This window comes from Myxine glutinosa, chromosome 6 (genome assembly GCF_964187855.1).
Source record: "Myxine glutinosa chromosome 6, kmMyxGlut1.1, whole genome shotgun sequence".
Taxonomy (NCBI): Eukaryota; Metazoa; Chordata; class Myxini; order Myxiniformes; family Myxinidae; genus Myxine; species Myxine glutinosa.
In genome coordinates this window covers 188,103,576-188,123,988 of record NC_136266.1, presented here as the reverse complement: position 1 = coordinate 188,123,988, position 20,413 = coordinate 188,103,576, and the positions used below count along the sequence as shown (strand labels likewise).

Genomic DNA, 20,413 nt, shown 5'->3' with positions numbered 1-20,413 from the left:
ATACCTGAGAACAAAACAAAAAGGCGCTTAATTGCATCATTTGGTTTGTCGTTAACCCAGCTGCCCCATCTGCTTGCATTCACTAGTGGACAGTAACGATCCTGTTGTGCTTTTTAAAAAGAGTAGGCCATTGTGTGCCAGTGCCCTGATTGCATTTCGAATTCCTGTCCTAATCTGCAGAGGCCTTGCATCAGGGGCAAATTCTCAATGGTAATGATACAACGAGCAGACGACTGAATCCCAGTCAAATATGAATCAGTAGAATGAATGTGTTTGTCAGGATGTATTGGGGATGGGAATTGCGGAGATGCTAGGGTTTTCAATCAAACTCCTTGAAGCCTCTGTTAATCCTGCTTGGTTTAGGGCTTCTTGTCCCACAGCTAGGCTGGTGATGTTGGTTTTGGGTGGTTGAGGTGAGTAATCCAGAGTATTTATGAGGGAACATGGCTGACCTTTTGTGTGTTTCCTCATAATAATGGTATATTTTAGGATGAGAAGCATTTGGGTGAATACAACATGAAATGCTTAATATCAGCCTGTCCCGGCATCTTTGGCTATTACTGCTATATCCGGACCACTGCACAGCTGCCATCCTCGATGCAATTATGCTTCACCCTCCTGTAGGAATGGTATCAAGTGTCATTGGATGTTCGCCCTCCTGTATCAAGTGTCATTGGATGTTATTTGCCCTTTAGATATCACTTTGTATCTGATATATTTCTGTTCTGAAGTCTTCAAACTCTCTCTTTCGTTCATTAACTTCATCTGCTAGCCATCTTCCAGTTGCGTCAAATATCATGGATGACTCCAAACCCTATTTGTGTATGAATGGCACAGTCCAGTTCCCAGGTAATCTCCCTACTGCAACAAACATCTTATTTGGCCCTCTCACCCTCCCACATGTGTACTTTGACATCCGCCAAATGTTTTGTTACGAGATGCACGGATTCCGTCATCCACTATTGCCTATTCCTTTGCCTTTTGGCTGCTTTTTGTTGTGTTCTACCTTTAATGATATAAGAAAAGTTCCAGTGGCATCTCCATGCCAGTGCAGTGCAGTGTAGGTGTGGGTAGTAGGGTGGAGTGAAAATAGCCAAATTTTTTTTTTTTTGAATTTTAACTCGCTAGATATGCCAAAAGGTGCCATTACATCTATAGAGCACTGTGTTAAAATTGTATTAAAATTGAACAATATTTTGATCTCCCTCAGTAACTTTTTATTTTACTATACTATGCAACATAGTAAAACAGCTCATAGATGCATTCAAATCATAGGTCTATTATAGTTTGTCTCAGAATGTTACAGTCACACAGTTACAATGTGAATTGTGTGAAGTCGCACTTCGATTCAAACGATGGCATCATCTGTCGCGAGGCGACACGGGCACTGATGAAGCCGTCTCGCCTTTTCTTGCCACACACAGCTTGAGCGGCCTCGGTCACGAGTTTCACAGTCCTTTCCACAGCCTGTGTGTGGCAAGGGAATTTAGGGAAGAGGACAGTTGGGGTGACATCCATCGTGATAAGTTCCTTCAGCTCAGGGTCTGACATGCCTCGGATCACGGGAGGCTCTGAGATGGCGCACGCTCCCCAGTCAATTAGGTCGAAGTACTCCACTGCGTCAAAGTTGAGTTTAGCGGGGACCTTGAACCGTCGTATCTGTCCAGTAGGCTGTCTGTCTGTTGCTCTGGCTTTCATCACTCGCCGCAAGCCCCATTCTCGTATTTGAGGTCGATGGTCAGTTCTCATGGCCAGTAGTATATTTTCCGGATGTGCAAAGTACGCGTTGCGGTGCATAACAGGGTCAACGATCTTCTTGTGTTTAGCGCTAAGGTATCGTGACTTGACGATCATCTGGTGGATGTGCCTGGCTCCATCTTTGCATGACGAGTGGACTTTGATGGAAAACCACATTGGAGCATACACTCGAATGATATATGTCACCATGGTTTTCAACTTCTCGGGTGGTGTCTTGACGCTGACGTACAGTCGGAGTATTCTATTAGCTGTTGTAAGCCACCGAGAGTGATTCAGGCATCCAGGGTATCGTAGGGCCAGAACGACACTGCATTCACCTTCGCTAATGCCATTGCACATTTCCAAGAGATATCGCTGGTCTGTACTCCAGTCTCTCGGGTCCACATTCGGCAATGCCTGACTCAGTTTCACTGGCGTAAACGATGTTACAGGCTGTTCGTTACACGTTGATAGACGTTTTCCGATGGGTCCTGAGAATCCACGCGGGCCTGTAGTTGTGCCGTCGAGTTCCTCGAACAGATGCCGCAGCGGAAGTTCATTGGCATGAAGAAGACATACCAGCCACTGCAGTGGACGATTGAAGGTTTCTTCCAGTTGTCGTATAACACCTCCTGTATGTCCCGTATTCACGTTAGTGCCGTCACACCCGACTACATTGATGTCCTCTGTCTTCACATTCCGTTCCTTCAGACTAGCGACTAAAGACTCTGCAATGCTTTTGCTGGATCCTGATGATGGAGTTGTGTGGCTGAAGTACGATGAACCGGGTTCTGCGATGATGCTGACGTGTTCTTCTTTGACTGTTGTTCGGTGATTCTTGTTGTCAGTGCCGTGAACCTGAGTCATGGTGTTATCCTTCCTGCCATCAAAGTATAGTCCCTCTATGACGGTGCAGACATCACTTTGAAGTTCTTCTCGAGTTTTGCTACGTTCTTTGCGGATCTTGCTGCGATCAATTATTTTAGAACGGTCTTTTGGTGAAACTATGCCGAGATCGTGTAGAACTGATGTAGCTAATATAGCAGCTGATCTGTCAGAGACGCCAGTTCGGTCGCAGGCTTTAGCGAGCGAAGGTAGTGAGATCGTCATTTGTTGCTGTTGTCGAACCGGTTTTGGTGTGCTCTGGAGATTAACCGATTCAGAAATATACTCATCGTCAGTCGCGCTATCCGCGTAGTCTTCTTCGCTTTCGTCATACGTAGAAGCAATCTGACTTTTGGCATCTTCGTAGTGAGTTTTCATTCGTTTGAGATTGGTCTCTTCTCTTTCCGCTTTCCTCTTCAATCTTGATGTCTCTTCTTGATCTATTCCGCCAATTACCATGTTCCTCGGTCCTCTCTGGTCTTGAAGGAACTCTCGCTCTTTTTGCGGCACTTTATGTTCTTTCAAGCAGTTACAGTTAGACACCATGTCAGAACATTTACATTTGCTAAGATCAAACAGATTGTTAGATTTGTCGAGAAAGTCTGTGAGTCGTTGTTTGTAGGTGGCTTGATCCTTTCTTCCCTTGTAGACTTTTAGGATTGAATTGTACTTGTCATGGAAAGATCTGAGTTTTTCAATCGCTTGCGCGTGTGATAATGTTGGAAGAGAGGCCGTTTCCCATACCTCTTGAATTTCATAGCACAGTTTGTGAGATATGTCACCAAATGAAGGGTATTTGCCATTCTCCGTCCTAAGCTGTTGCTGAGATTGAAGGTATCCTTTCATGACATCAGCGTACGTTGGGAGAACGTTAGTTTGGATGTTTCGTGGAGCTCCAAATATCACGCATGTAACTTGATCTCTTGTGACCGCCATCGTTCTGAAAACAAACAAAAACAACTTATTACAAGCTTAACTTAGGGTTCCCCAGACAGACAGCACAAACGACACGAACTCACTCACACGAATTGAGGGGGGGGGGGGGTGGCAGGAGTGCAGCAATCGCCCAAGTGCAGCAAATCATCTCATCTGGCATAAATAGTCCCAGCCAGTGCTAATATAAACAGGGTGCATATCACTACGCAGCTCACCAAACCACCCCCGTCGGTGACGCTCCTCAGCCCTGGTTGGCTGGCTGAGGGCTTTGTGGCCACGCCTTTGATGACGCGGGGGTGGGCCACACCCTGTTCTGGCGCCCCGCCCCCCTTCTTCTCCAAGTCACCTCGTGGTCAATGGCAGATCAAAGCATGTATCACGAAATGCGATACATGTCGAAATGCGATAATATGCCAAAATTTCAATCAGATTGAGGGCGATGAAGGAGTGGTCAGAAATAATTATAATTTTGCAGGATTGTTTCTATGGTCATTTGGCACATTTCCCATATACTAGCTTATAAAAAAAATTTTAAATGATCTTTTTACTCCACCCTAGTGGGTAGGGGAGATGTTGAGGGTAAGGTAGCTCCGTGCCTGCACAGTGGTCTTTTCGCTCATCGTTAAAATTTGATACTTCCTTCATCATGCATAAGCTCCCACAACCAACCCCAAGTGGAGAAATTGATGTCATTTGAATTGGTCTTCACGATATTTATGAAGGTTCTGCGAAGGATCCACTGGGATGCATCTCCAAATTTTCTGCTTGTTGAATTCCAGTGGTGATTTTTGTTGATTTATGTGCGCATTTTGGGCACAAGTTCCAATTTCTGATTTTTCAAAACACCGGGTACTCAAAGGATATGAAACTGGTCATGTCAGCATCCTGAGGCAAATGTTCATGCTCTTTACACGAAACCTTGTTTGATATGGATACTGTACCTTCTCTTCCAAGCAAAAGTGGCCACGTAACCACTTTTTTCTTTGAAAACTTTTTTCCAGACCACCCCTTCACACATGGTTGGCCAGCTGGATAAGCTCTTGAGAGAGGTAAGGATGTGGAATACTGTATTGGAATGAATCATCTATTTTTTACAGAGTCATAGCTAATTATTGGCACTAAAGATCCGATTCTGGAATGCTGTTGAAAATTGGAATAGAACTTTATTCTTTCAGAAACTTGTGCTCTGCTCATGGATGTTAAACTGGACGACCCATTTGCTGGCATTAGTTGGTGGAAATTAAAAATTCCACAGTATCTTTCGTGAAGAGTGGATGAGCTATCATCGGGCCCATGGCCAAATTCCAAATTTCTGCCCTAACCTTAGTCGAACATCAGGCCAGGGCAGCCGGTTTGTGAAAGACTTGGGCCAAGCTTCCACCAACCAACCCCACAAGAACATCGGGATAATTGTGGCTGTTAAAAAGAGGAAGATACTTTCACCATTGTTGAGGATACGTTTTGGCAAAACATGCTTGTAACATTTTCGTACAACTGCTCCAGACATGGTTTGGCAAAGCACAGTCGCTCCAAATCATCTGAGCTCCTCTTCCTTTTTTGTGTACACATTCGAAGCTGATGAAAGTGAGGCGACAGGGCAATTGTGCTGTCTACTGACAGTAGGGCATTATTGGGCCTATGGTTGAATGCAAGCAATCGGTTGACCAAACAGAAGAAGAGTATATGAGGGAACCCAGTAGCTTGCAATTAAGAGGGTTGGGTTGGGTAGGATTAAGGTTAGTAGAAAGTATTTCTGGTAGGAATGGGGGTCGGGAAAATAGTGTTACACCACTTGCCTAAGAAGGATCAGTGCAATTTAAATGTCTCCAGAAGACAGATCCATAAACAGGAGGAAGTAGGAATAAGAGTGTAGGTGGGTAGAAAGCCTAGATTTTGGGAGTTTAACCAGGGGGGAGTTAATGGAAGAAAGTGTATTTCCCCGTATTGCATGGGAGGTTTAGAGGGCTCAGAGAACAGAAGGAGCTAGACCGGAGGAGGAGAGGTGTTCAAAAGAGAGAGAAAAAAGAAAGAAAGAAAATAAGCGCTGACCTGCCTTCTATGTGAGAATACCAGATCCTGTCCTTCCGCCTCATCGCACGAAATGTCAATAATGTTGGGAGCTCTCAATTGAATAGATTCCTGGTGTGACAGATCTAATACTAGATTCCAGCCCATTGGGGAGAATAGTACTTCATCGAGTTACGTAAAAGGATTTGCGGGCTGTGAGTACTTTTGATTGTCCAAGGAACGTTTGACGATTTGAGTTTGATTTGAATTTGAGTTTGAGGATGGATTTTGAAGCCAGCTTTGATGTGTGGTCGGCTATGGAGAGACCATGGCTGATGTTGAGGCCAAGAGGTTCAAGAGAATGATCCTTTTGCAGTCATTTCAGTCGTTGACCATGGAAATAAATCGGTGGCTTTGTTTGATGATCATTTCAGAGCAACAATGAGTGGGTGACTTTTTTCTTTTTTTTTGTATACAAGATCGAGGCTCTTGTAAGAGCTAACATTAATGACAAAAAAATAAACGGACACATAAGACATAATAAAGGGAGCGGGAGACGAGATCGGGAGAGAGGGGGAAGCACACAAGTACAACATTTAAGAGCAGGGACATTGGGAGACCTGTGGGAGGGAGAGGGCTTGGAGGGAGGAGGTGTGGGGAGGGGAGAGGTAAAAACCACATGGAAACAGCTATGACTTCCAGGAAAGAAGTTGGCATTTCAGAAAAGTGGATCTGGGGTGAATTAACGGGGGTAGAAAAGATCAAGGTTTTGTATGGGCGTCCCCGGCACGACTCGATTCCGAGGAAATTTTGGTTTTATGGTGCACGGCTCCATTTCACAACGAATTTGAATTCTGTGTACAGTTTTGCCACGAAAATGAGATCCCTGCATCGAGTGTGGTATCTTATTTGGTGAAATTCGGTCGATCTGAAGTGGTGAAAATAAAATGTGATCGTGGAAAATCGTAGCGGGGGGCCATTTTGAATCGGTTTTCAGTGAATCGGTTTTCGATTATGACACCGGGTTACTTGTGGTGGATAGGAACACCACTAGGTAAGTAAGGACAACCTTTATTTAGCAAAGATTGGGCAAAAATTGACCGACTAATTCAAGATATTAACTTATATCAAATAGGTCTTTTAAGGTGAAAACGCGATGACGTCACGCGGCACGAATGCGCACCTGTGTCGTTGGAGGTATTGACTTATATGAGGCTGGTTTTCTAAGGCTGGGGCGCAGTGACGTCGTCGCGTCCCCGGCACGAGGGTCGATTCTGAGGAAATCTTGTTTCATTGTGCACGCCTTCGTTTTACTTCCAAATTAGAATCTGTTTCATTAATTGTTGTTTCCACACTACGTCGAGAAGCGTAAGTATACCGCGACAAGAAAAAGGTATGTGACGAATTTATGCGAGGTATATTGTGATAGGTATCGTCGAGTGAAGGGGTCGTGTTCGGGCCGTGGTCTTGCCTAGATGTAGGCCGCACCTCATTTTGCCCAATAAAGTGGTATTCGGGTGGTTCCGGTATTTGGGACCGCAGGGACGGAAAGTGCAGGTTCGGGGTGCCAGTCATTCCCCAGCCGGCCCGCTCTGAAGGCTCGGATCGGGACACCGGGATTCATTCCCGGTCGGCCCGGAGGTGGGGGTGCGGGGCTTGTCACGGAACGTCAAAACAAACGGCCTACCGGGGCCGCCCAAAAGTCGGGCGTGAGGGGCGCGTCCACTAATGGAACGCCTCCCGCTTCCCAAATCGAGGGCCACGTGGTCAGGAGAACCTCGTCCCTTCTGGTTGCCTTGCCGTCCCACCGTGAGCGCTGGTCAGGGTGTACTTCAAGCTAAGCTTAAGTGTTAAGTTCCTCCTTGCCCTCGCAAGGGAAAGGCTAGGGTCAAGCTCTCCCAAATTTCCAAACACTAGAAATCGGACGTCTCAAATTAATTGATTAATTTGTTAATACATCTCAGTCGCCCGCGACCTCTCTAGCGTGGGTGTCGAACCAGTTCATTTCCGGTGCGACCGGGCCGAGTATCGGCCTGGCCGTGGCCGAAGCCGTTGATTCCGCCATAGCACGCTAACGCGTAGGCTCGCGCGTCCCTGGTCCGCGTCCCTGGTCCTACCGTGCCTGGCGCCGCTATTCTCTCGACTTCCGGGAGTAGGTGCCGGTGCCCGGGGATGGATCTTGCTGTCTAAACATGGTAGCGCTAGGCCAGTGGGACCGCCGGGACCCACGTGCACTCACAAGTTGTTATGCGCGTGGGCGGCAGTATCAGACCGGGGCGCCCAAACGCTCCCTGGCTAAAGTTCATCCTGATGCGCCCACATTGTGCGGACAAACCCCACCAAGTCGAGGGCCATGTGGTCAGGAGAACCTCGTCCCTTCTGGTCACACTGTGCCTATCGGCCGGCCTCGAAGACCGAAATTGTGTCGGTTACCGATCCTCCGGGTTCGTAACTATGCCACCCTGAATGAATATAAGAGATGGTGGTGAACAGCTGTTTTAAATACCTGGAGGGAGGAATGGGACTGAAGAGAGTGTGGGAGTTTGTTCCAGAGGTGGGAGAAAATAGGAATGAAAGAGTGAAGGTGAGCAGAGAGTCTTGATTTGACAGTTTCACCAGAAGAGGGTTGCTGGGAGATCTTGTGCGACCTGTAGGAGTATTTGGGGGGCAGAGCACAGACAGGGCTGGGGGGGCTAGGCCTGAGAGGAGTCTGTAGAAGACAGATACACCACCAACCTGCCTGCGGTGAGTGAGTGAAAGGCCCTTGGAGTTAGCTTCATCGCGGGAAATTCCAATGATTCTGAAAGCTTTGCTTTCAACAGCGTGAAGCCGAGCTAGGTGTGAGGCAGGAGTACCAACCCAGAGGGGAGAGCAGTATTCCATTGAGCTGCGGATGAAAGCCTTGTATGTGGTGAGGAGCTCAGGTGTGCCAAGGAAGGACTTTTCACGACGGAGGATGCCCAGTCGGCGACTGGCTTTGGAGGCCAGCTTGGAAATGTGGTTTTCCCAGGAAAGATCATGGCAGATTGTGAGACCCGATAGCTTGAGTGACACTTCTTGAAGAGTATTGTTGAGAAAGTAGATGGGAGGGTTATCCAGACGGTCTTTTCGGAGCGACATAGTGAGAGTGTGAGATTTGTCAGGATTGAAAGACATGTTCCGCTTGTCTTTTTGCAAGACAACTTTGCACTGGTTCCACAAACCAGTACCACTGTACAAAACACAAACCTGGTACAAACACAAACAAACACAAAACTCCACAAACCAGTACCACTGGTTGCACTACTGGTTCCACAAAATCAGTCTGTGATTTTGCCCAGGTCTGCAGAGAGTGAGGAGGCTGCAGACTGCCGGTCGCAGGGATGAGGAATGGAGCAGCAGAGAGAGGAGTCATCGGCAAAGAGATAGAGAGGATTTTCCAGAGAGTCGGAGAGATCATCTTACTATAATTCACTAAATGTCCGTCCGTTCGTTCGAAGGTACCGCAAAAACGGTGAACCGACCGCAACGATATTTTGGGTAATCCTGGGACCCCTTGGAGTAAAATAGACTGTTGTTTTTCCAATTTTTCTAATTTTCCAGTTTTTCCAAATACGACGGAATAATATTTACCGATATGAACAGTGATGTGGCTTTTGTTGAAATTCTACGTACCAGGAGAGAGTAGATCGACTCCTGACGAACTCTTCCTATATAAACGTGCGGCTCCGAAGGAACACGGCAGCGTGTGCGAAGCGACTGAGAAACAGGTGTAGCGGCTGCTTCCGTGTTACAGATTCAGCGCGCACTCTTCACACATAAACGTGCGACTGAGAAAGACGTGTAGCGAGTGGCCGCTTCCGTTTTGCAGAATTCAATCTTTTTTTCAAAATTGGCGCCATGGACTGTTTAGATTTTGATTATTTGCGTGTGATATGATTTAACGGATGTTTATATGAATCGTTTAAAATAAAAAAGCCTTCAATTTCTGATATTTTGCCTTTTCATTTGGGCCTCCCAATTGAAGCCCCGCCCGTAGGGCGGGTACCGTTGCTAGTTGATGAAATCAGAAAAAGCACAGGGCCCAGAACACTGCTTTGGGTAACTTGGGGAACCTGGGAGATGAGGAAGGGGAGATGAGAGAAATCCATTCAGGGCCACACATTGACTACGACCAGAGTGGAAGTCCCCAAGCCATGCGTGGAAATTTCCATGGATATACCATAGGAGGAGAGTTTGGTGAGCAGAGCGGGGTGCCAGACCGTATCGAAGCCCGTGATATGTCAAGGGAGACGGCTCTGATTTCCTGTTTGACATTGAGGACCTCCATCCATTGTTGAGACAGCAGAAGCAGCATGTCCAGAGTAGAGCGACCTGATCTGAAACTGAGAGGTGAGGTGACTGACTCACCTCACAAGAAGTGACTGACTCCTCCAAGAAGTGACTGTGAGGAATAGGAAACTTGTAAGCTCAACCATACCGCTATGGTTGAGGAGATGAGGAAGGGGAGATGAGGAGATGAGATGAGAAGGCCTCTCTGGCCTTGCTCCCCCAGCTCTCTCTGTGCTCTGTCCCCCCCAATATTCCTTCAGGTCGCACAAGATCTGCCTGCAACCCTCTTATGGTTAAACTGCCAAAATCTAGGCTCTCTGCTCACCTTCACTCTTTCATTCCCCTTTTCTCCCGCCTCTGGAACAAACTCCCCCACTCCCTTCAATCCCACTCCTCCCTCCAGGTCTTTAAAACAGCTGTTCACCACCATCTCTTATCTTCCCCCATCCAAAACCTTGATATTTTCTACCCCCCGCTAATTCACCCCAGAGTCCTTGCAGTGTTCATATGTTTTATACCTCTCCCACCTCCCCCCAAGTCCTCCCGATGTCCCTGCTCTCAAATGTTGTGTTTGTGTCCTTCCCCCTCTCTCCCCATCTTGTCTGCCGCTCCTCTTGTTTTTTGTGTTTTGTGTATCGGTTTGACTTTTTGTGTGATTAATGTTAGCTCTTTCACGAGCCTCGATCTTGTATGCAAAAAAAAAAAATGGTGCATTTTTGTGGTTTACCTCATTTACCTGCTTCTATATATCTATTCCTTTCAGGCATCAACACTTGATGGTGTGTTAGAGTTTAGAAATGAACATTTTTGGACATTGAAGTTTGGCTCCCTGGTAAGTAAATCATTAACACATTCTATGAGAAGTTAATGTTATCTTCACATTCATTACAATCATTTTATTTTTTCATGATTGCAGAAAAACTTTACACCTCATGTTAATCAAACAATCTTCAAGATTAGTTGATGCATTTCCATTTAGTGTCGACTGTTTTCTTTATGCATTTAAGAGTCGACCAAAAAGTTTTAACAGTTGTTGCACATCGGCTGAATCGAGCGGGGCAGGCAGGATGGACCTCACATTGGGGAAGAGGGATGAAATCTTTGTTCCTTGTGATTGTATCTTTTGTCCCTTTTTCTGTCATTGTTCTTCTAATTTGTAGTCCCCTTCAGGGTTCACCGGAGGGGACGAAAGGCTTGCCCTTCATCTATCTGTCCCCCCGTCTGTCTGTCTGTCCATCACACCAGTGGTTTTCCAGACTTCTCCCCCCCCCCCAATACCCTTTAATGTATTCAAGTGAAACTTGGTACATGGCTTTATTATGATAAGTTACAGAAACTGAAATTTATTCTGTAGCTTTGCATGACTTAAAACAATTTGTCATACTGTGCATGGTTCACAATTGCTGAGTGCTTGGAACAAGAACATTCATTGGGACCAGTAGGGACATGTATTGCAAAGCAATTCTCCCTCTTGTTTTACTTAATTCAATTTGTGCCATAAATTTTCTAGGCTGGGTCGGTGCATGTTCGAGTTCGACGAGATGCCAATGAACAGCTCGTTCTGGCTCACGTTACCAACCGTTTGTCGGTCCTCGTCTCTCCGCTCACTGTACAAATCTTCAAAGGTGTTCTTGCTTTCTTTTCAATTTTTCCCTTCATTCATTGAGTGCATTTTATGAACTAGTGGGGTCACCCATGGGAATCCCATGGGTATGGAGGTGTGTCATTGCGATCGGTGCAGCCGTTTTTGCGGTACCCGGGACAATAACGTTATGCGGGAGTCCAAACCTGAAAATGCTGGAGACCAAAGCTGAAATTGGAAAAACAATACAGCCTATTTTACTCCAGGGGGTCCCAGAATTACCCACCCAAAATTTCGCTGCGATCGGTTCAGCCGTTTTTGCGGTACCTGGGAACGGACGGACAGACAGACACAGACGGAAGGACATTTGGTGCATTATTGTAAGATGCTATCTGGAATGATGTCAGGATGTTTTTAAATGAATGTGTTTTCTAAATGATTTCCCCCCCTGCAATATTAACCTGTATTTATGCCGTGCATGTTCACAAGATAAACAAATTTGCTCTCTGGGGTTAGTCATCTTATTTAGTTATCACCGTTGCAGGACTTGTAATGTTTGTTTTTTCATTTTTACATTATAAAGCATCCTAAACACAGCCTCGTGTAAGTATTTCATGGGAAATGCAGTAAGATAAGAGCAATCAGAGATGGCAGACGCTCACCACGGAGTGTTGGTGTGGTTTTGTTCTTTCAGTCCTCGGGGTCTTTTGGTTCCTCTGGGTCTTGGATCTTTGGAGTCTTTCAGGTTATTTTGGGTCTTCGGGGTATTTGGAGTCTTTTTAGTCCTCTGGGTCTTTTCGGTCCTTGGTGTCTTATGGGTGGGTCCTTTGGGTACTTAGGGTGTTTTGGGTCTTGGATCTTTGGGGTCTTTAAAGTTATTTTGGGTCTTTGGGATATTTGGGGGTCTTTTGGGTCTTTAAGGATATTTGGGGTCCTCAATGGTCTTCTGGGTATTTAAGGTCTTCTGGGTCTTTTAAGGGTCTAAGGTGTTTTTAATGGTCTTTGGGTTGTAAAGGGGCTTTGGGATTTTGGGGGTCTTAAAGGGTCTTGGGGTACTTAAGGGTCTTATGTAATTCATACACCTACTCACGTTTTGTGCGGACAAACAAATGGACCTAAATGCAATACCCTCTCCTCTGGCGAGGGTAATAATGTATCTCTTGAGATCGTGGACATGTAGAGCCAGTGATTTCCTGTTTCAAAAAAAACCTAAATTCCGTTTCAAGAAATAAATTCCATTGTGTCCCTTTTTCAATTGTGTCCCTTTCAATGATGAATTGCGAAAGATGATGGGAATAGAGCCTGTGATTGATGCTGTGAAGAGGAACAGGTTGAGATGGTTTGGTCATGTGTTGAGGAAGGTTGAAAGTGACTGGTTAAGAGAGAAAGAGATGGAAATGAATGTAGAAGGAAGTAGAGGACGGGGAAGACCGAGAAAGACTTGGCTAAAGATGGTGGAAGAAGAAATGCGGGCAAGGGGGTTAACAAGGGGAGATGCAGAAAATAGGGCAAAATGGAGAAGATTGTCATGGGGACCGCAAGGCTAACCCCCACTCTAGCAGGGAAAATGGCCTTAAAATGCATGTTGTTGTTGTTGTGTCCCTTTTTCAGCATGCCCTTTTTGGACTTCGAAAATATCCCATATTACATGGGTCAGTTTTCCAGACTTTTTCCCATACCCCTTCACATATTGAACTGAAACTTGGTACATGGCATTATCTATCTATAATTCCAGTAATCTCTGTGTGTTTGTACGTTTGTTTGTCTGTGACCGCTGTTTCTCGACAACCACGGGTCCGATATACTTTAAACTTGCCAGGTATATTGCTGGGGACCCGAGGATGTGCCTTTTCAAGGTTTCATATTAATCGGACAATTACTTACCGAGCTATGTCCAAAAAACGATTCAACCAATCAGAGAGCAGCGAGCTATCGCGTGTGCCGAACGTGGCGGACACACTCTGCCTCGGATGGCACATTTGAGAGCGTATTCATTTATTTCACGTTTGCAAACTATGTTGGCGCTATGTTGGCGTTAAACTATGTTTTAAAACTAATAAAAACCCCGGGGGGATTGTCACTGTACTCGCAAGCCGTTCGCCGTTCGCTTTGGCGTTGCGAATGGACCAAAACATTTCATGCACCAAACCATTTCATGTAAAGCGTTCGCCGTTCGCTTTGGCGTTGCGAATGGACCAAAACATTTCATGGACCAAACCATTTCATGTAAATAGAGGGGGGGATATAATTTTAGATATAGATATAGTACGGGCATGCCCTAGTTATGATAAATTACAGAAACTGAAATTTATTCTGTAGCTTTGCATGACCTAAAACGATTGGTCGTACTGAATATGGTTCACAATTGTTGGGTTATTGGAGTGTCAGAACTTCTTGGAGAGGATTGTGGAGAAAGTAGATGGGAGGATTGTCCAGATGGTCTTTACAGCGAAACAAAGTGAGAGTGAGATTTGTCGGGATTGAAAGACATGTTCCACTTGTTTGACCAGTTTGTGATTTTGTCCATGTCTGCAGAGAGTGAGGAGGCTGCTGCCTGCCATTCTGACAGGCAAGATATGGAGCGGCAGAGGGTGGTGTCATCTGCAAAGAGATAGAGAGGATTTTCCAGAGAGTCGGAGAGATCATTGATGAAGACCAGAAAAAGCACAGGGCCCAGAACACTGACTTGGGGAACTCTAGCCTGAACTGGAAGGGGAGATGAGAGAATTAAATTCAGGGCCACACGTTGACTATGACCGGAGAGGAAGTCCGCAAAGCCATGCGTGGAGATTTCCATCGATACCATTAGAGGAGAGTTTGGTGAGCAGGGTCGGGTGCCAGACCGTATCGAGGGCACAGGATATCTCAAGGGAGATGGCTCTGATTTCCCGTTTGGCATTGAGGACCTCCATCCATTGTTGAGACAGCAGAAGGAGCATGTCCAGAGTAGAGTAACCTGGTCTGAAACCAAATTGATGATCAGAGATCAACCCATTGGAGAAGAGGAAGGATTTAATATCGGAAGCAATGCTGGATTCCATGACCTTGCTGATTTATTGGAAGCAGGCTGATGCTATTATCATTAGTTTTGTTGTTTGAAAAGTCCTTGGAAAAACACCACGATGAAGCTATCCCCATTGGTGGGGGCGAAACCCCCTGGGGAGGGGGGTGGGCAAATCAGTTCGCTATAACCTTCATCGTGTGACCATTAGTCCTCCTGTCCAGCTTGGTTGAGATTGGATAAGTAACAACCGAACGTATCGCGGTCAAAAATCGACAGACAGATACAGACACAAAATTGTGTTTGATTTTTACAATTTTGCCTCATTTAAATATTTTATTTATTCTGAGGTCGTCACATTCTTCCTAAAATTGACAAATTTGTTTCCAAATCAATTTGACTAAAACTGCATTGTTTTCTACACAAGTGTTCATGTATCTAACTTTAACCCTGATTTAATTCTCATTGTGATTTTAATTGGTTATGGTTGTTTCAAATACATCTCCCCTTCCTTCTCCCTTGTTAGATTGTATAAAATATGTGAAATGCTTTTTATTTTTTACTTTTGTCAGATGATTGGTCGAGGCCTAATCTGAACACTGGGGGACTTGCACCCGGAAACATTCCTGCATCAGACTGGCTCGTGACAATGCCCCACTCTCTCCATTCTCACAGTCCGTTGACGTCCACACCTACCAAGAGCGTTAATCCTACAGCAGAATTCTCTTTTGGCACGCCGGGTCTGGGTCTAAACCCCGTCGCTTTGCCTCGGCCACATCCCCCGAGGGCTTATGCGGGAGGATTTCTCCCTCAGCGGCAGGGCTTGCAGGAACCGCACAGAATTCCCAGCTTTAATACCATTCCTTCCGGGTCATCTGTTGGACAAAGGGGAGTCTACACTTCATATCATCCTTGACTTGTCATGTAAAAATAACGTATATGGATTGGAACTTATTTTTTCTCTGTAACAGATACATATATATGGTTGTTACAAAGATGGTGTAACGTTCATTTACAATCAGAAAGTTCCAGATGTGGATTTTTGCACAGATTAGCAAAACCAGCTCTTGGGTTAACAGGGAAGCTTAATAGTGCCAATGCTGTGTTTCATGTACAAATGATTGTGCTTTTCTTTGGTGCAACATCACATATATGTTGTGAGTTTTCTATTGAATGCATTCTTTAAAGACTGACAACAAACACATTCTTATTGAGACCACTTCGATTTGCGATTTTTGCAAGGCCTATAAAGATGTTTTTTATTTACTTTTTTAACCCACGTACCCTTGTTCTTGGAAAGTGCCTCGTGTCTTCATAAAGGGCGAACCTCTCATGGCCTTTTATAGTTTTGGTCCAGTGCAAACTTTCTTTTGAATTTTAAGTATGTATGAAGTTGTGGTTCCATCACCTTTTCCTGTTCCTGCTGATGACATCATGTGCACACTTTAGTGTTTACCTATTAGATTGAATTGGAGATTTAATAATCTACGCATATACTTGTTTGACTAGATAATCAATGTGTGTTTGTGTAAGTGAACATTCAAGCGCTATAAGTTTAGATGGATAACTGAATGTTATCACTTGAGAATTGTTATAAATATGTTTGCAGTAGTTAAATAAATTGGTTTATTTTTGTCAACATATTGTTTCTCTTCTTTATGTGTACATCCATGGTGTGAGTTTGATCTTCCCTAAAGCGAATTAATGATTGCAATTGCATGGGATATGTTGCTAATTGTAAGGGCTGTTCCTTGTAATTTGATCACAGCGAATTCCTTTGGTACAATTGGGGTGATGGTACATCATTCCCTTTGGAAAGTGAATCGGACTAGTACAACCATGGTGAGAAAGAAGCCGGCACTCAACATTCTATACAAGGGGAAAGGTGACCCTCTGGAGTGTGGCTCGTATCGAACGATAAAGTTATTGGAGCATGGAATGAAGGTATTGGAAAGGGTGTTGGAGAGGAGGATAAGGAAGAAAGTGAAGATTGACGAAATGCAGTTTGGATTTATGCCAGGAAGAGGAACGACAGATGCGCTTTTTATTGTGAGGCAGTTGCAGGAGAAGTACATGGAGAAGAGGAAGAAGTTGTTTCTTGGGTTTGTTGATCTGGAGAAAGCATTCGATAGGGTTCCACACGAAGTATTGACATGGGCATTGAGGAAGTTAGGAGTGGAGGAATGGTTGATCAGAGTAGTGATGGCACTGTACAAAAGAGCGCGCACAGCTGTAAGGATGAAGGACGGGAACAGTGGTGAGTTTGAGGTGAAGGTGGGAGTGCATCAGGGGTCGGTACTAAGTCCACTACTATTTGTAGCTGTGATGGAGGTGCTGGCTCGGAACGTAAAGGAGGGTTTACCATGGGAGTTGTATGCAGATGATCTGGTGTTGATTGCAGAAAGTATGGATGGACTGAAGGAGAAGATGAACAAATGGAAGGAATGTATGGAGACAAAAGGTCTGAAGGTGAATATTGGAAAAACGAAGGTGATGGCAGGTGGTCAAGCATGTGGTGAGGTGGAAAGAACTGGGAAGTGGCCATGTGCTATGTGCAGGAAGGGTGTCGGAGTGAATTCAATTCAATGTACAATGGGCGCTGAGTGGGTTCATCAAAAATGTAGTGGTTTGAGAGGGTCATTAACCAGTGTGGCAGCTACATTCAAATGTAAGGTGTGCACAGAGGGAGCCGCAGATGGAGGAAATGTTGAGTTGGATCTTGGAGACGGCGTGAAGCTGGAAGGTGTGAAGACATTTTCTTACCTAGGAGTCATGCTGAATGGAGAAGGTGGATCAGACTCTGCAACGGTTGCTGGAGTGAGATGTGCATGGAAGAAGTTTCGGGAACTGAGTGGCGTGCTGACGAGGAGGGGTGTGTCGTTGAAGCTGAAGGGAAAGGTGTATGCTGCATGTGTGAGAAGTGTTGTGATTTATGGGAGTGAGACATGGGTAATGAACGTAGAGCAGCAACGAAGGCTGGAAAGGGTGGAAATGCGAATGGTTCGATGGATGTGCGGAGTATCGTTGAGAGAGAGGAAGACAAATGATGAATTGCGAAAGATGATGGGAATAGAGCCTGTGATTGATGCTGTGAAGAGGAACAGGTTGAGATGGTTTGGTCATGTGTTGAGGAAGGATGAAAGTGACTGGTTGAGAAGAGTGATTGAAGTTAATGTAGAAGGAAGTAGAGGACGGGGAAGACCGAGAAAGACTTGGCTAAAGATGGTGGAAGAAGAAATGCGGGCAAGGGGGTTAACAAGGAGAGATGCAGAAAATAGGGCAAAATGGAGAAGATTGTCATGGGGACCGCAAGGCTAACCTCCGCTCTTGCAGGGAAAATGGCCTTAAAATGCCTGTTGTTGTTTGTACTCAATAAAACTCAATTGTTTAATTTCTAGGAGACTGACAGAGAGCGTCTTGATAATGCACTCCATTTGAATTTAAAATAAAACGATATATGGTTTCACAATTTTACTTGTGTGTCGTGTATTAAAATGAGATGTAGACACCCATGTTGTATTCTATCCAGTTTATACACTATTTTGGGTAAAATCCAGGCTCCAGTGAGAATTCTCAAGTACCATAGGCTTGATACTACAAGCTGGGGAAAGAGTAGTTTTCAAGCCTTTGCAAAAAGCTTTAAAACAAAACCTGATTCTGATTGGATGCGTAATCTGGGCCTTTTGTCCATTCCCATACCCCCCCCCCTCCCCCCCAAAAAAACAACTGCCAACAGACAGCCTAATTCCGAGTATCAGACCTCGTTCCACGAAAAATAGAAAAACCCCACATTATCCAATCTTACCAGAAGTTAGGAGGAGGATTAGGATGATTATCATGATAAGTTGCCAGGAGGGTACAAAAGATAATCATCATGCCATCCAACTTCAGCATCACACCCCTTGAAACCAGTGCAGTGGTCTATATAAAGTGAGAAATGAAAGGAAAGAGGACAGAGGTGAAAATGAAACATCCAGGGAGATTGTGGTGAAAATTATGGTGATTGGGTAATGTGGGCACCCCGCTCTGCTCACCAAACTCTCCGATGGTATCCATGGAAATCTCCACGCTTGGCTTGCGGACATCCTCTCTGGTCGTAGTCAACGTGTGGCCCTGAATGGATTTCTCTCATCTCCCCTGCCTGTTCTGGCTGGAGTTCCCCAAGGTAGTGTTGTGGGCCCTGTGCTTTTTCTGATCTTCATCAATGATCTCTCCGACTCTCTGGAAAATCCTCTCTATCTCTTTGCTGATGTCTCCACTCTCTGCCGCTCCATTCCTCAACCCTCAGATTGGCAGTCTGCAGCCTCCTCACTCTCTGCAGACCTGGACAAAATCACAGACTGGTCAAACAAGTGGAACATGTCTTTCAATCCTGACAAATCTCACACTCTTACTATGTCTCTCCGAAAAGACCGACTGGAAAACCCTCCGATCGACTTTCTCAACAATCCTCTCCAAGAAGTTCTGTCGCTCAAGCTTCTGGGTCTCACTATCTGCCATGATCTTTCTTGGGAAAACCACATTTCCAAGCTGGCCGCCAAAGCCAGTCGCCGACTGGGCATCCTCCGTCGTGCGAAGTCCTTCCTTGGCACACTTGAGCTCCTCACCACATACAAGGCTTTCATCCGCAGCTCAATGGAATACTGTTCCCCCCCTCTGGGCTGGTGCTCCTGCCTCACATCCAGCTCGGCTTCACGCTGTTGAAACCAAAGCTTTCAGAATCATTGGAATCTCCCGGGATGAAGCTACCTCCGAGGGCCTTTCAGTCACTCACCGCAGGCAGGTTGGTGGTCTTTCTGTCTTCTACCGACTCCTCTCTGGCCTTGCTCCCCCAGCTCTCTCTGTGTTCTGTCCCCCAAATATTCCGAAAGGTCGCACAAGATCTGCCTGCAACCCTCTTATGGTTAAACTGCCAAAATCTAGGCTCTCTGCTCACCTTCACTCTTACATTCCCCTTTTCTCCCGCCTCTGGAACAAACTCCCCCACTCCCTTCAATCCCACTCCTCCCTCCAGGTCTTTAAAACAGCTGTTCACCACCATCTCTTATCTTCCCCCATCCAAAACCTTGATCTTTTCTACCCCTGCTAATTCACCCCAGATGCACTTTTTGTCCCCTGTCGCACCGCTGAGCGAAAGGGGGACTATGGTTTTCCCGTCCGTCCGTGTGTGCGGGCGTGTGTGCTTGGGTGCGTGCGTAAGCGAAGGACCGCATTCGAATTTGGGGTGTGGGTGCAACCCACGTCAAAATCCAAGATGGCCCCCGCCATGTATGTCTGATGCCATGTATGTTTGAACCATGTGAGCTGAATATCTTGGAAAAAAAAGCGAAGTACCAACTTCTAATCTGGTGTGTGGGTGTATCAAGGCACAAGGAAGAAAGCTATTGAAAATTGGGTCGCCACGTCAAAATCCAAGATGGCCGCCGCCATGTATGTCTGAACGATTTGAGATTAATATCTTGAAAAATAAGCGAAGTACCAACTTCTAATTTGGTGTGTGGGTGTATCTCGGCATAAGGAAGAACTCTATTGAAAATTGGGTCGTCACGTCCAAAATCCAAGATTGCCGCCACCATATATATGTCTGAACATTTGGCGAAATATCTTGAAAAATAAGCGAGGTACCAACTTATAATCTGGTGTGTGGGTGTATCTCGGCATAAGGAAGAACACTTTAAAATTGGGTCGCCACGTCAAAATCCAAGATGGCCGCCGCCATGTATGTCCGAACCTTGTGAGTGGAATATCTTGAAAAATAAGCGAAATACCAACTTCTAATCTGGTGTGTCGGTGTATCTACGCATAAGGGAGAACGCTATTGAAAATTGGGTCGCCACGTCAAAATACAAGATGGCCGCCTTGTGTCTTCCACTTTGTCAACTCGCATCACTTCACCGACGGGGGACCTTGGCGTAACGCTTGTTTGAAATTCCAACTTCTTTCCTGGAAGTCCT

The 20,413-nt window shown here is 45.5% G+C and overlaps 1 protein-coding gene across 3 annotated transcripts in view; it reads left to right on the top strand.

Moving 5' to 3' along the window:
* Nucleotides 1-16,098, top strand: part of SLC30A6 (solute carrier family 30 member 6) — a 60,026-nt gene extending 43,928 nt beyond the window's left edge. For all 3 annotated transcript variants that reach the window (XM_068119079.2, XM_068119078.2, XM_078781001.1), the window contains 4 exons: nt 4,560-4,607; nt 10,640-10,708; nt 11,387-11,501; nt 15,032-16,098. In XM_068119079.2, coding sequence (XP_067975180.1) covers nt 4,560-4,607; nt 10,640-10,708; nt 11,387-11,501; nt 15,032-15,375 — 576 coding nt within the window. In that variant the 3' untranslated portion in view covers nt 15,376-16,098. The remainder of the gene's footprint in view (nt 1-4,559; nt 4,608-10,639; nt 10,709-11,386; nt 11,502-15,031) is intronic.
* The last annotated feature ends 4,315 nt before the right edge of the window (nt 16,099-20,413 follow it).